Consider the following 14,592-nt stretch of genomic DNA (forward strand, 5'->3'; position numbering starts at 1 on the left):
CTCTTATGCTTGCCTGATCTTGAATGTATTTGATCAAAACTATTATATTTATAATATAATATAATAATAATTGTTTGAACAAATAGAGTAAAAACACACAATATTATGATCAATAACAGTATATATTTATTAAAAATATTATATTATTATTACAATTTAAAATAACTGCATTCTATTTTCATATATTTATTTATATTTTTAAAGTCAAATTTATTCCTTTGAGGACAAAACTGAATTTTCTGTATCTATAACTCTAGTCACATGATATTTCAGAAATCATTCTAATATATTTTTGTGCTCAAGAAACATTTCTTATTAATATTAATGTTAAAAAAAACAGTTGTGCTGCTTAATATGTTTGTGATAGGATTCTTTAGTTAATTGAAAGATCAAAAGCACAACATTTATTTCACAGATTAATATAAAAATCTTGAATCACTTTTGGTCAATTTAAAGGAGTCATTCATTGTTTTTATTTTATAATGGGTTCACTTATAATGCTATCAAGATATTTAAATCAAAACCATTCTAATTTAGAAGTAAAACACAGTTTTCTATCCTGTTTATGACCCTTTCTTTCAATGTTTTAATGACTAGACATGGAAGTAAACGCCCACAGCTATGATTGGGTAACAGTTTTGCTTAATATGGGTTGAACATATCTTCATACATCGTTGAAACGTTTGCCAACAATGCGAAACATTTCTGAGTTTTACATATGCTGTACAAGTCTTGGTTGTTACCAGTTATAGTTTACAAAAGAATAACTTGTTCTTAAATAACGTGTTGTTTTGTATTAATGGAATTCAAAATGAATGTACCTCTGTTTGTGGCATTTTGTTCTGTTGTTCTTATATGCTATTAATCATTAAAGTAAAAAACATATTCATTGTCATTTGCAGTGTCTGTTTTAAATAAAATGAAATGTAGCATAAGGTCTTGCTGATGAAAAAACAGACACTGAAGACTTTATTCAGCATTACAGCAGATTTCTTAGATCAAAACAATAACAACAGCAGCATTATCTACATGCTTTCTTCCAGATCCGATATTAACGCATTAACCCAATAAATGCAGAAGAAAAGAAAAGAACAGAAAATCACAACTATCACAAGTATTCAGTTTAACTGCGGCGCTACAGAATAAATATTCAGCACATCAAACGATCTGTAAGCAGTCAAAGCAATAGAGACATAATGGTAACAACTCTGTTCTTCACGCTCGTGTGTTGCGACATTAATTGTCGGATCCAATGCAGTCGGCACTGCATCATCTTTAATTTTCAGTCTCTCTGAAAAGCCGGTGTCGAGTTTTGTTCAAAAATGAATCTGCAGTCAAATTAAGCGAACAAACTGTCTTACTGACGCAATCTGACTGAAACTTTGTTAAAATAAAGATCATCCACACTTTTTCAATGTTAGAATCACAAGAAAAGCAATGCAAAGATTGTGTTTTTCCACAACTTGGCACTTCAAAATGTCTTGTAATCTTCAGAGGAATCTCTATTGTTCTGTTGCTGGAGTATTCCGGTGTTTGCCTCTGTAATTACTACTACATGACATGCACAAATTGGTGGGCGGGGCTAAAGAGGCCACAATGTAGAATTAGGTCCTGTCCACACAAACACGGGTATTTTTAAAACCACAGCTTTTTCTATGGGGTTTGGCTGTTTGTGCAAATGCAGTATCTGGTCACTGAAACTGAACTTTTTTGAAAACTGCCACGGTGAAGATTTTTAGAAACTCCGGTTGCAGTGTTGTCGTGTGGACCTTTTCCAGGTTTCTAATTTGCCAACATGGCTTTAAAGTTAGGGTTATATATATTACCACCTGTTGGTTTGGCATGCTCTTGACAAAGCTTTAGCGTGTTTTTGCGTTTTAATGTGGATGCAATTTTTTTTTTATGGAGGAGGAAAAACTTGTTTTTAAAAAAATACCCGTGAACGTGAGGACTATAGGCCTTAGGTGTTGATTTTCTTTAGCAGAGGTGGAATTTCATCATACTATTAAATCATGATATGACAAAATCTAAAATAAGTCATTTTCTGAGCTTGATCTCAATAAAATCTGTTTTTGGACTAACAAGAAAGAAAAACTTGAGACAGGCAGTGGAATGGGGACAAAAAACCAAATGTCTTGAAATTTTTTAAAAGTTCACAATTTTAGAACACTGTGTTATGTACGAGACACCGTAACAGACGTCAGATGTGAGCGCAACGGTCATGCATGTCCATGTGGTGTGTGTGTTTACACTGTAAAAACTATGCAAAAGTGGAATAAAGTGTTCTATGTGAAGTCATGATCTCTAATGGCATCTAGCAACTTAATACCAAAGCACATTTCCATAAAACCACTGCCATATTACCAGCATAAACTATGACAGGCAGCTGCACTCAAAATGTTCTCATCCTTCAAGCAACATATCACAAGAGAAACAAATTACCCAGCAATCAGTTTACTTTCCCAGTTCTGCCTGAGTGCCGTGAGCAGACAAACGGCAAGTGTTAGTGGCCACATATGGCTGTTATGAGGACCTTCTAGACAAAAGTTTATAATTTTTCCCCCTTAGTTTTTCTTATGTCACAGATGGTTGATGCAGCATCTGCCCTATGTGTGTGTGTTTCTGTGACCACATGTAACAGTAACTCTCTCTATTTGCCTTCTCTAATACCACCTCTATTAGCAAGATGATGCATGATTTAATCAGAGACAGAGGGATTTGGCAACTGGCCAACCATTTAATCACTGAGGTACTTCTCCCTGACAGACAGCAGACCATTTTCTCTCCGTTCACACTGAACCCCCATCTCCATCTCTTCTTTAAGCGATGTCAAATAAGCACTAAACACTGTAGGTTATTAGTAGCTTTCAAATTCACACAAACACACACACAACTGGCATAAGTAGTTCACCTTCACATCACAGAAAACTTTATGCAAATTTTGAAAAACAAAAACTAAAAAACACTACCAAATACCAAAACACAAATTGGTATGATTTTTAAGCCATTTGGTTTACAAAGACACAGGGAATCTCTTTATTAACAAACTTTGCATTGTAATAACTGTCATTATATAAATTTGTATACACACACACACACACACACACACACACACACACACACACACACACACACACACACACACACACACACACACACACACACACACACACACACACACACACACACACATACTGAGCATATCAAATAATTGTTGCTCTACCTCCCACAAATAGACAAAGTCTGTGTATCTCTCCCCCATCATCTTTCACTATGCCCCCATTGCACATTTGAGTAATAAACACAGTGCAGTGGAGAACAGCAGTGAACTGTGGCACTGTCCAAGGTTCTGAATTAGTTCTTCATGATCCTGCAGCAGCTATATATAATAAAAAGGTCAGATATCTGGGCTAAATCTCAGACTCTTAAACCAATGATGTTTCATAAAAGATGATTGAGCCTCACATTGTATGCATACAAAAACATGTACCTATTTTATCTTCAGAAAAAAACATCTGTAATCATGTATTTAAATAATTAACTAACATATTTTGGAGATAAATAATTAATATTTTCATGTGACGAAAATTTTGTAAAGACTGTGTAAGACAAAAAACAAATCGCCTTAGATCACCAAAAAAAGACTGTATCGTACAGCATGCTAGTAGATGGAAAATCAAATACACAACATATATAATAATAATAATAATAATAATAAAAAACAGAGCAGTGGGATTGTCAATCAAAATATGATGGCAGAACAAGGGGCCATTATAATGCTGAGCAGAGCCATATGAGGCTGGGCTATGGAGAATGCATTCTCTAGCTTTGCTCTTACCTGAGGAGGGATGAAAAAGATGCCTTATAGCAACCTGACATACTGAGAGATTACGCTATCAGAATAGTTATTATTTCATAACCAGTCTTTGATTGCACCCATTGAAAGATGGATAGTGTACAAGGGGTAACCTCTGATGCATTGCACTAGCTGGTACTGCAGTCACTGCTCAGACACAGAGTGTGATTTGGACATTTTCTGTAGCACATTGACAAATATGGATTTTTTTCATGGATGATGATGATATCTTAGAGAGCAGGGTGGCTGATCATCGATATAAAGCTGATATATAATCATACTATTTAATAAAATTAGGATGGTAAATAAAATGCTACAAAATAATAATAATAATAATAAAAAAAAATTTTTTTTTAATAATACTTTTAAATAATATTTACTCAATTAAAAATAAATGTGAAAAATAAAGAAGTATTTAAATACATGACTAAAAAGGAAGTAATTACTAAATATTAAACATTTATTAGGTATTCAAAGACTTGTCAAATAGTTTATTACTAACGAAACTACAAAGACTGTGGATGGTAGTTCCCCCGTGTCACAGACTGTATAAAACGATGGACTTAGTGTCTGTGACATCACCAGTAGGTTTCTGAAGAGCATTTTTGAAGCCTAAAGTGGGTGGAGCCGGCCGCCGCCATCATGGCAGCGCATCACTCCTGGATAACCGAAAATGGGCCAAGAGGTGGGTGTGGGTGGAGCTGAGGTGCCTGGTCGCTCAAACCACAACCGCCTAGCTCGATAATAGTAACAGTATTGGCAATCCACTTGACACTCAATATAATTTAAAAGGATGAGTGATAAAAAAATCCACCCCCTCACAGGCAAAATTAGGAATATAGAACAAAACCACTTTTTGTACCAGGCTGTATAATTTTTCTGCCATAAAGCTGGGCATTTTAATATGGAGGGTCTATAGGATTGACTCCCTTTTGAAGCCTGTCTCTAGTGGCCAGTCAGTGAATTGCAGTTTAGGTCACTTCAGTGTTGCATTCAAGAGAGAAACAGGAAGGTTGTCTCTTGGTCTGCACTCAGGGGCGGGTGTTCCCAGCACTGTCACAATAAAAGACACACTTCTGACACTTAAATGCCAAATAGAAAAACATATTGGCTTATGGCGATAATTAAAAAACGGCAAACATCTGCAATATATCGGTTAACCACTGCATTTAAGCATTTTTGCACTGTTCAGAGAGAGAGACTCAATTAAATAAAGAATCAATTAAATAATTAACATGGCACTTTGAAAACTTCTGAATGTTTGAAGAATAGCCTTGTGGATGTACACTTTAGCAAATGCATCTCTGCCCAACGCACATGGTTTTATTAGTTGTTAAAAGAAAAAAACTTCATCTCAATGAGGGCCATCCATTACAGCAAAACACAATACGCTAAATCAATCAACTCAGTGGCTGTCTTTTGCTCCACTGTTGGATGTATGATAGATTCTCTGCTCGGTAATGAACACAACGCTACCAGGCACCTATCAGTCTTTCCTGTCGAAGCTGTGCTGAGATGAATAAAACAAAAGTTGGGACGAAATTAAAACAATCCATTGTGTCAGAAAAGCCAGAGACCATAGAGCCCTGCAGTTCCTTTCAAAGCCAAAACAAACCCAAAAGTGTAAAATATGTGACTGATGTGAGACAAAGGTAAAGGAAAACCGAGAGAGACATGAGGAGAGGCACATGTTTGGATATGTAGTGTATTTATGTTCATGACTATGCCTGGAAAGACAGTAAGAAGAGTGTGAAGAGTATAAGGTATTGTGTTTTATCTTGTGCTTAAATGACTCTCAGGTTTTCACAAGTATTTATATAAGTGTTTACCAGTATCATGTGTCCAGTGGAGATGTCCATGTTGGTTTGGGTAGGCTCTTCACTCCAGGAGGATGTGCTGCTGCGGGCGGAGGGACTCTGCATCGGTCCGTCACTGAATTGCGAGGACACGCTGTTAATGCGTGACGTGTGCGATGGGTGGAACACCTCTGATCTCTCTCCACGCTCTGATGTCTGCACCGCCATGCGCTGGCGACAGAGATCCTATCGAAAAAGTGGACAAATATTAGTCTTATCTGAGAAGACAAAGTTCACAACTCATAAAGTTCTTCTAAAGAGTAAAAAGACCAATCACTCAAACTACAGCATCAAATCACTGGTTATTATGATTAGAATATTACACTGTTTATTTATATAGGGAAATCATACAAAAATGCACTGATACGGCATCAGGATTCTGGATCAAATAAACTCTAATTTCATTTATCTCCATTTTGCATCTCAGAGTGGGTCCAAGATACAGCCAACAACATATTGCATCACTGTCTGCTCTACAGGACTAAATCTATCAGCTGCATAAACTCACCAACCCACCAATAGAGCAAATAATTACTATATAAAATGCATTCATAAAATGCTATCAAAAGCAACAAATTAGCACACTATTTACAAAACCAGTAAAACTGATTGGAAAATCCAGCTTGCTCTCTCTGTCTAAGGATATAGCCACTACTATTTTCATTTACTCTTATTTTCACAGGTCTTCCCTTTTGCCCGTAATAGCTAAATTTATATTTATAACTCCAAGCTATTATCTACCATTTGTCACATCATTGAAATCAAACAAAGAAGCAGATTCTTCCCAAGGATCAGTGACTCTATGAGGATATCAGATGAATGTTTCAATGTAAAAGCTGATTTCTCTCACAGATGTGTCATTATATCCCTTCTAATCTGGCTCAACATATAATTGCTGCAAGCAATTATTTATGGAAGATTGTGCAGAAAATGTCTGTACAACCTGACAGATATCACTGAAATAGAAGCTTTATGATGTCTGTTAATATAAAGAATGAATTTGGTTGTGGGATGCTATTGTTTAGTCAAGCAGAAGACTTTGAGCTCTCTGCCTGTCAGTGATTTTATGTATTCGGTTAGATGAGGGGAGATGGATTTAGGGAGGGTGCTCTAAGTAACGGAAGTTTGTGAAATGACTAACATAGCTTACAACGCCATAAAAAACAATTTTGACTACAAGCACCTTACAATGGTTTAAACAATTTACAAGAAAGCTTTCAGGCATTTTCAGGCAATTACCATATAGGGTGTTGTATAAAACAACAACATTTTGAAACAGTTTAAAGTAATTTTAAAGCATTTACAAAGCTCCAATTTCATTGAGTGAAAACACTTCTGCTCATTGTGATTATTTCTACTTTTCCCACCTTGCTTTACTTCCATTTTATTTAGTCAAAGGTTAAACAGGCATAGACAATTACTTTCTAATGCAGTTGCTAGTCACAACAGTATGGGCCCATCAAATGTCCAACAGTTAAAAAAGCATCCAGGAAAAAGAAAGAAAAAAAGACAGCAGAGTGAGATTGACAGGAGGGTCAGTGAGGGAGTGATGGGGGTTGAAGGTGGAAGTTTAGTGCGTCCCACTAATGGAGCTCCCCAGTGAGAGAAACCAGGAGGCACAGACTAGAGGATGAAGTTCACCCTTAAAATGAATATCTGATCCTTTTACAGGTACTGCCTTTAGGAGAAACTGTACAACTGCAAAAATATGTCACAAGTGTTAAAACAGTGCCCATTTCCTGATAAATCATGTTCATTTTAGACTGCACAAATCAGTGCATTCATTTGCCTCTTAATCAGTGAAACACTAATTAGCAAAATTAATTACATTTGCATTTAATAATTTAGCAACCATATTTATACAAAGTGGTTTTAAAAGAGCAAAAGAGTAGAATATAACTACAAAACAATTAGCAACCCCTTCCCAAAAAAATTATAATAATAAAAAATAAAATAAAATATTGAGAGAGAAAAGGGCATTAACGAGTGTCCATTATGGAGATGTGTTTTTAGATGTTTCTTGAAGAAAGGTTTAATAGGTATAAGTTCAGGGAGGGTTGGGATGAGTATTCCCTCATCAAGGTACAGTTAAAGCGAGCAACTGTATGATTTGACATTACAAATATGTATACTAAAAAGTAAATAAAAAAGTACTTTACTTAAAGCTGTTAACGTAAGTAACTACAACCTTTTAATGTCGACAAAAGAAAATGAACAACATGTCCTTTAGGAAATCTAAAACTACTTAATGTAAAATGTAGTAATGAAAAATGTCCTTGCAAATATTGGATTTTATAACTTTGGTTGGAATGTGTGGCATATAAAGAGGACCCCCAACTGTATTTAAAGAACACTAAAATCACTGGAAACTAGAGTTGATCTCATAACACTGACCTTTTCCACATTTTGGCATTAATGGTAGGCAAGATACAGATTAAAGGTTTAACAACAATAACCTTATTGAATAATAAAGTATTAACAGGGAGAACAAACAAGTGTGAATATGCAAGTGTTTGATGAAGAAATAAGAATAAAACTGTAAGAGTGTGTGAGAGGGTGTGGGTGTGTGTGTGAGTAGGTGGGTGGCAGTGGTGATGGTGGTGTGTGTGTGTGTGCTTTGATCTGCTACAGAATCATTGCGGCAGAACTGATTCTAATTGCATGTTTCACTGTAAGAGTCCCTGTGCACAAGACTGCATTCATTCCAGCTACAGCAGTTGGGAAATCCCTTACAACTACACAGTGCTAGCCGTGTCTACACCTTTAATCTTATTTGCTTAAAAAAAAAAAACTGCCAGATCTAAAGGGCCGAGCACTCGCAATTTACTACGATACGACAACATTACACACAAATTAAAATCAATACAAAGTAATTAAAAGCTGAAATGAAAACATTGCAAAGGTGGCACGATATAATGTGTGACTGCATAATAATATTATTGAGAAACAGATTATTTTGCCACACTGATAGGGCCGACGTTTATGGAAGGGACTTCTCGACAAAGTGTGAGAGGTTTATTAAATATTGAAGGCGGGGGAGGAAGCCAAGCGCTTGCACCCTGCGATCCAGTCTCAATGAGTACAGCTGAGCCCAACACAAAATCAATAAGCCTTCACCGCAAGCCCTCCCTCCAGGAGCCGTGAAAGAAAGGTCAGACAACAAACTCATTTCCCTGCTAAAAAGGGCTCTGCCTCAATTAGGATTCATATTAAACACCACTGTCGTGCAAGGACATCTGCGCCTGCTCCAATGGGTCATAATTAAGGAAAAGAAGCTTTAAATGAATTCCATTGCCTTTTTTTTTATGAGCTAGAATAATTTCGTAAACCTTCATTACACCTGGTGATGATGGCAAATATGGACAGTGTTACTCTGGAAGGGCTGGTTTGCTGGATTAGTGATGGAAATAAGTTTGGTTGAGAACAAATAGTTCAGTATATCTTAAAATCAGGAATGCTTATTCATGTTAATATGTATTGATGCATGTCAGAGAAAACATGATTGGCTGAAAAGTAATTGGCCTGCTCCTACCTGATAGGCTGCCGTGGCATCGTGGCCTGTGTCATTTCCCAAACCAGCGAGCTTCTCCTTCAGCTTATGGTGGGAGCGGTGGCGCAAGCAGTACAGAGTCCCCGACATCCCCAACACCATGACAATAAAAACCATGGAGACCACCACCAGAATCAAAAAGTTGCCTGGCTCCACTTGACTGTGTTTGACCAGGGGAATGTGGTTCAGTTTGCCCCTCTGAAATTAGAACAGACAACAGAGAGAAACCCTGATAAGCATTGTGGATTAAAAACTATATATATATATATATATATATATATATATATATATATATATATATATATATATATATATATATATATATATATATATATATCACGTAAATATATGCCAATATATGCCCCCTATGCCAAAGCAAGGTTGGCAACACATTTTTTATGTACAAAGTTGCTTAGCAAAAATGTGGCATGGTCTAAATATATGATGTTGGTACATGTACAATTAATACATTTAATTAAAGGAAAATAAATAAATAAACAATAATAAATTGAAGAAATGTTTCTTGGGTACCAAATCAGCATATTAGAATGATTTATCAAGGATATTACAAAAAATAAAAAAAACTTAACTTTATAGTGTAATGACAATTCACAATATTACTCTTTTTACTGTATGAGTCTTCTATGAGTAACTGTCATCACATCAGGATAACAATGTCCAATTGGTGTTTTGAGGCTGCAAGACGCTTATTGCTTTTAATTATTACTTGTTATACACTTGGACGTACAAACACCTCAAGCCGACACTTGGGAAGTGAAGGCCTGCTCCACTCTTGCTTTGGCAGGTTGAAGCATGCCACCACAGAGCAATTAGGGTCGGCCCTCACTGTACCAGCTTGTTGCTAATTAGCCTCCAAGTCTTGGGTTTGGTCGGGATGGAGGAATTGGCTCAGACCTCCAAGTTAATAAAATGGGAGAGGGGGTAAGCCGAGGGGGAGTACCTAAAAGGTCCGAGCCCCACTAACGTTCCACTGTAGAGGGGGTTGTCAGGCTTGTTAGCCCCTCGGGGGGAGGGCTGACAGCCGGGGCTAAGCTGCTGGGGGATTGGCGGCGTATTGTTTCCAAATGCCTTGTGAGACTGAATAGACTGAGGCCTTTAGAATGGGGTTCCGTTTTTTTTTTTTTTTTTTAAATCTGCCTCTATTCGCATTCAGTGCTATCATACCAACGACTGATCACAGAACTATAAACCATGCAAGCTGCCATCCCATGATTGACATTTCTGATCAGTATTTTAGAAACAACGACTATTTACTGTTTCCTGAATACTGATAATCTACTTCAAATTTGTTATTACTGTATAATTCTTTCTTAAAGCATTATGCGACTACACCTTGTATAACAGAAGGCAAATTCATGAAGCACAAAATATTTAAATCAAGCTCTAATTACATATGCCACTCCATTTAATCACATACTGAAATCCCCCATACGCTGGCTACACATTGCTGAAAATAATAGCAACTAAATGTGAGGTTTAGTAGTTTCCAAGGATTAGTTTCTACTTTTTGTGATTGTGAGCTTTTGTTGGTGCAGAAATGGTTTGCTTTCCTCCCATCAAACATTGCATGGAGAGTGTGTAGAGAGGAGGGCGCATTCAACTGGAATAGAATACCCCCTCTCTCCTTCCCTCCATCCCTCTATAGGCTTAGCGCTCTCAATCGAATTACATGAAAAGATCTCTAACATGAAAAGCTGACTCTGAAAAGAAAATTGTGCTTGGCTAAATAATGTCCGCAATTAATTATAACTAAATAGAATACATGCATTAGGCAGTTGAGCAAGGGACTGGAAAATGGATCAAAAAAGGAGAGAAGATACAAAAGAAAAACCCAAATGGTTGTCCTGAGGTAGTCTTCTCCTCAGTTAAATGCATGTTACAGTTTATATGAAATTAATGATGACTAACAAAATGAATCCTAAAAGTGTATTTGTTCAGTAGTTATTTATATAATATAAATCACATACATATAAACCCCCATATGCCAAAGCAATGATTTACAAAATCATGTACAAAGTAGTTGCTTAGCAAAAATGTTGCATGGTCCAAATATATTATGTTGGTACATGTACAATTAATCAACATAACTGAAAAACAAAGCAAAAAATAATTGTGTCATTTAGGAATTATTAGAAAAATGATAACCTAATACATACATTTTCTTATTATAAGGACAGCATAACTGAATAAATGCAATGCAGACTCGACATGGTATGCTGTAATGTGGAAATCTCTTTTGAAGAAAAATCTGCTGATTATTTCTACTGAAATAATGTGCCAAATCCTTTTTCTTCCTGCAACACATCTGGTCTCATAGAAAACCTGCAAATATACACTATATGTAAAAGCAGAGAAGAAAAATAAAATGAGGAAAAAAATAGACAGGGGGTGGGGGGAGAAAGAAAGGGAGGGAGAGACAGAATCCTTTATGCTTTTATGGTTTTGTTCTTCTGTAGGGAATAAAATTGGACTTGCAAATTTCTGATTCAGAGTCTGCTAAAAAAAAAAAAAAGACAGACAAGTTCAAATCAAGCTTTCTCTCAAAAAAAGTACTAAGGACCTCAAATCCTCATCTGAACTAAAAATGCAAGGTATTCTAGACCTGTAAATCTATTAAATCTCTCTACATAAATATGTCTTAGTGAATTTTTTCCCCCTATTTAAATATTTAGAATAAAAAGTCTAAATAATAAAAAAAAGAATTTACTTTTTATTTGTTTTAATCTAAATGGGAGATAATATGAGAGAAAAAAACGGTAGAGTTGAAATATAATATAACTGATAAGCATAAAGCAAATACAAAAAAGGGAAAGCAAGACATACTGTAGCAAACAAAAAGAAGAAAAATGTTACTGGGTGAGATGTGTTTCTGAATTAATGGCTGTTTCTAGGGTCATCAGATATTGCTTATCCACAGATTCAGCTAATCAATCTCTTGACTGAAACTCTGCCAAACTGACCACATTTAAATCTTAACGTTTCTCTTTATATGAAGCGATAAAATAACACTTGAATCCAGGACTACTGTTCTAAAGAAAATAACATCTAACACAAAGATCACTGCCCAATGGACGACCAGACAAATTTCACCTACAGAAAATTTACTTTTTTAAGCAATCTATTCGTATGGATTTAAAAAAAGTTTTTCCCATTCTTTCTCTCTCTCACGCTCTCTTTTTTCTTTGCTCTCAAAGGGACAAGATAAACAGAAGGATTTGTCTATTTAAGGATGGATAAAAGGGAGATGGATTCGGGATGCTCTGGCTGATTTAAGTCATTGAGAGAAGGGTTGGGTGGAGGACACTATGACGGGTGAAAGGTTGAGACAAGGGCCGCCCAGATTTACACACAATAATCAGTCTACCTTAAAATCATTCATCCACTCCAATCCACGTCTATTTATTTAAAATACGATGAAAATAAATAAACTAAAAACCTATGAATTTTAAAAAGAACATAAACATCATGCACATGATATTAGATAAATGAAAAGCAGCTTTACAGTCACTGTGTTTCAAAATACTAGTTCAACATTTTTTTTTTTTGTATTTACTTTATTTTCTTTCTTAAAACTAGACTAAACCTTAGACCATAATTCCATAAAAAAATATTTGTGTTTCACTATTTATAAGATCTAGGGTCTAAATCAAGGTCTAAATTGCGTTCTTATAAATAGAAGTGGAATTCTATTTGAAAAATCAAAAAATACATTTTTCATCAGGGAATATATGTAACGCATTATGACTGTATAGCATCTTACATTTCACTTAAGTTAACTTCGCACGTAAATGAAAGATTAGTGTATAATTTTTACATTAAAAAGGCCAAATATTCAAGCTGAATATAGGGAATAAGCAAAGAATGAATCTGTGATCACTGCAATTTGTCATTAAAGTAAGATAACACATTGCTGCCCCACACGACTCATTTTCGTTCTTTAGCACGTTTATGGAACATTTATTACACAACGATCAGAGATAGGCTAAATAAAACAATTATTAGTCCTTGTAAATAATCCCGAATTGCGGGAAGTTTTTTCTTCTTCTTTATCCACCTTCCGCATCTTTCTTCTAATTTCTTTTGGCTCCGAATCATATGCAACTTGCGAACACCCATGCAGACTCAACACAACGCTTTCAATGCGATTGATTTCCCACAAACGACCAGCTAAACACAGCTTCCTCCCTCTAAAAAAATCAACAGAATGTTGCTTCTGTTTATACTCTGTACCATTTGCACAGCACCACTCTATATTGACTCACGACTCATATCAATTACATAACGATCTTGGCCATAAAATTGCACACTATGCACGCGCTTCCATCAGCAGAAAGCGTTTAAAATGAAATGCACGGTGAAATGTGTGATTCTGTGGCACCGCCATGTACCAAGTCTTTGCAGGACAGTGTCACTCTCATTATCAGTCCAGCTGCATCCGGATGCGCAATAAGTTTTAGGTGACGCTTAATGGCGCGTTCACAGCCTTGTTACATTCATTTACCAGACCATTATACGCGAGCATCAAACATATACAGACAAGTGCGAGTCCAGATAGATAGTTACCTAGTTCCATTTTCTGACAGCGCGCGATGGATGCTTTTTTTCCAGATCCTATTCCGCCTCTTTACATCAGATGTCCGACTTGGCGACTGCAGCTCCCTTTTGCAATCCCGCTAGCTAAGAAAAGTTTTCACCTCCCCGTTCGAGTCCACCTCAACAAAAGACCGTCGCTGTTCACGGTGTTTTTTAAACAGAAGCGGAGAGAAAAAAAACGAAAGAGTTTGAAAGAGAAAGACGGGAGCGGGAGAAAAAGGCGAGCCAAATCGCCCGCCACATTTCCTAAAGACTTATAAGAAGCTGCAGTGGGTTGTCTTGTCCTTTGAATGATCATGTGCGACTGAAAAGCCAGGGTTTTTTTCTTCTTCCACGGAGCCCCTCCTTATATTCAGCGAGGCTCGAGTCGCTGTCTGTAGCACATGTCACATCCACTGGTTGCTATAGCGATGCCTCCACATGTTGCCCACAGCTCGAGGGGCGCTAATCAGCGCGCGCGGGGTAGAGGGCCAGTTTGAATGGACGGAGAGCTTGTCACTCATTTGTTCAACTATTCGGGATTTTTGTGCCTGCTGAATTGCTCGCGCTTGGATTTTCCCTAAGCTTTCTCCCACGTCTTTAACCCGTTATATCGCAATCAAAACTAACTAATGTTGCAACGCCTACCGCCAACTACAGTCTGTAGCCTACGAGCCAGACAGCAAAGGACGCTTCACTGACCACTGCGTGTATCGACCCGCCGTTTTAACATAGAC

The 14,592-nt window shown here is 36.6% G+C and overlaps 1 protein-coding gene across 2 annotated transcripts in view; it reads right to left on the minus strand.

Moving 5' to 3' along the window:
* Positions 1–14,592, minus strand: part of ptprn2 (protein tyrosine phosphatase receptor type N2) — a 271,389-nt gene that overhangs the window by 21,136 nt on the left and 235,661 nt on the right. For both annotated transcript variants that reach the window (XM_067438653.1, XM_067438662.1), the window contains exons 13-14: positions 9,245–9,460; positions 5,686–5,898 (exon numbers count right to left, since the gene is read on the minus strand). In XM_067438653.1, coding sequence (XP_067294754.1) covers positions 5,686–5,898; positions 9,245–9,460 — 429 coding nt within the window. The remainder of the gene's footprint in view (positions 1–5,685; positions 5,899–9,244; positions 9,461–14,592) is intronic.

The sequence above is a fragment of the Pseudorasbora parva genome, chromosome 1 (genome assembly GCF_024679245.1).
Source record: "Pseudorasbora parva isolate DD20220531a chromosome 1, ASM2467924v1, whole genome shotgun sequence".
NCBI classification, from domain to species: domain Eukaryota; kingdom Metazoa; phylum Chordata; class Actinopteri; order Cypriniformes; family Gobionidae; genus Pseudorasbora; species Pseudorasbora parva.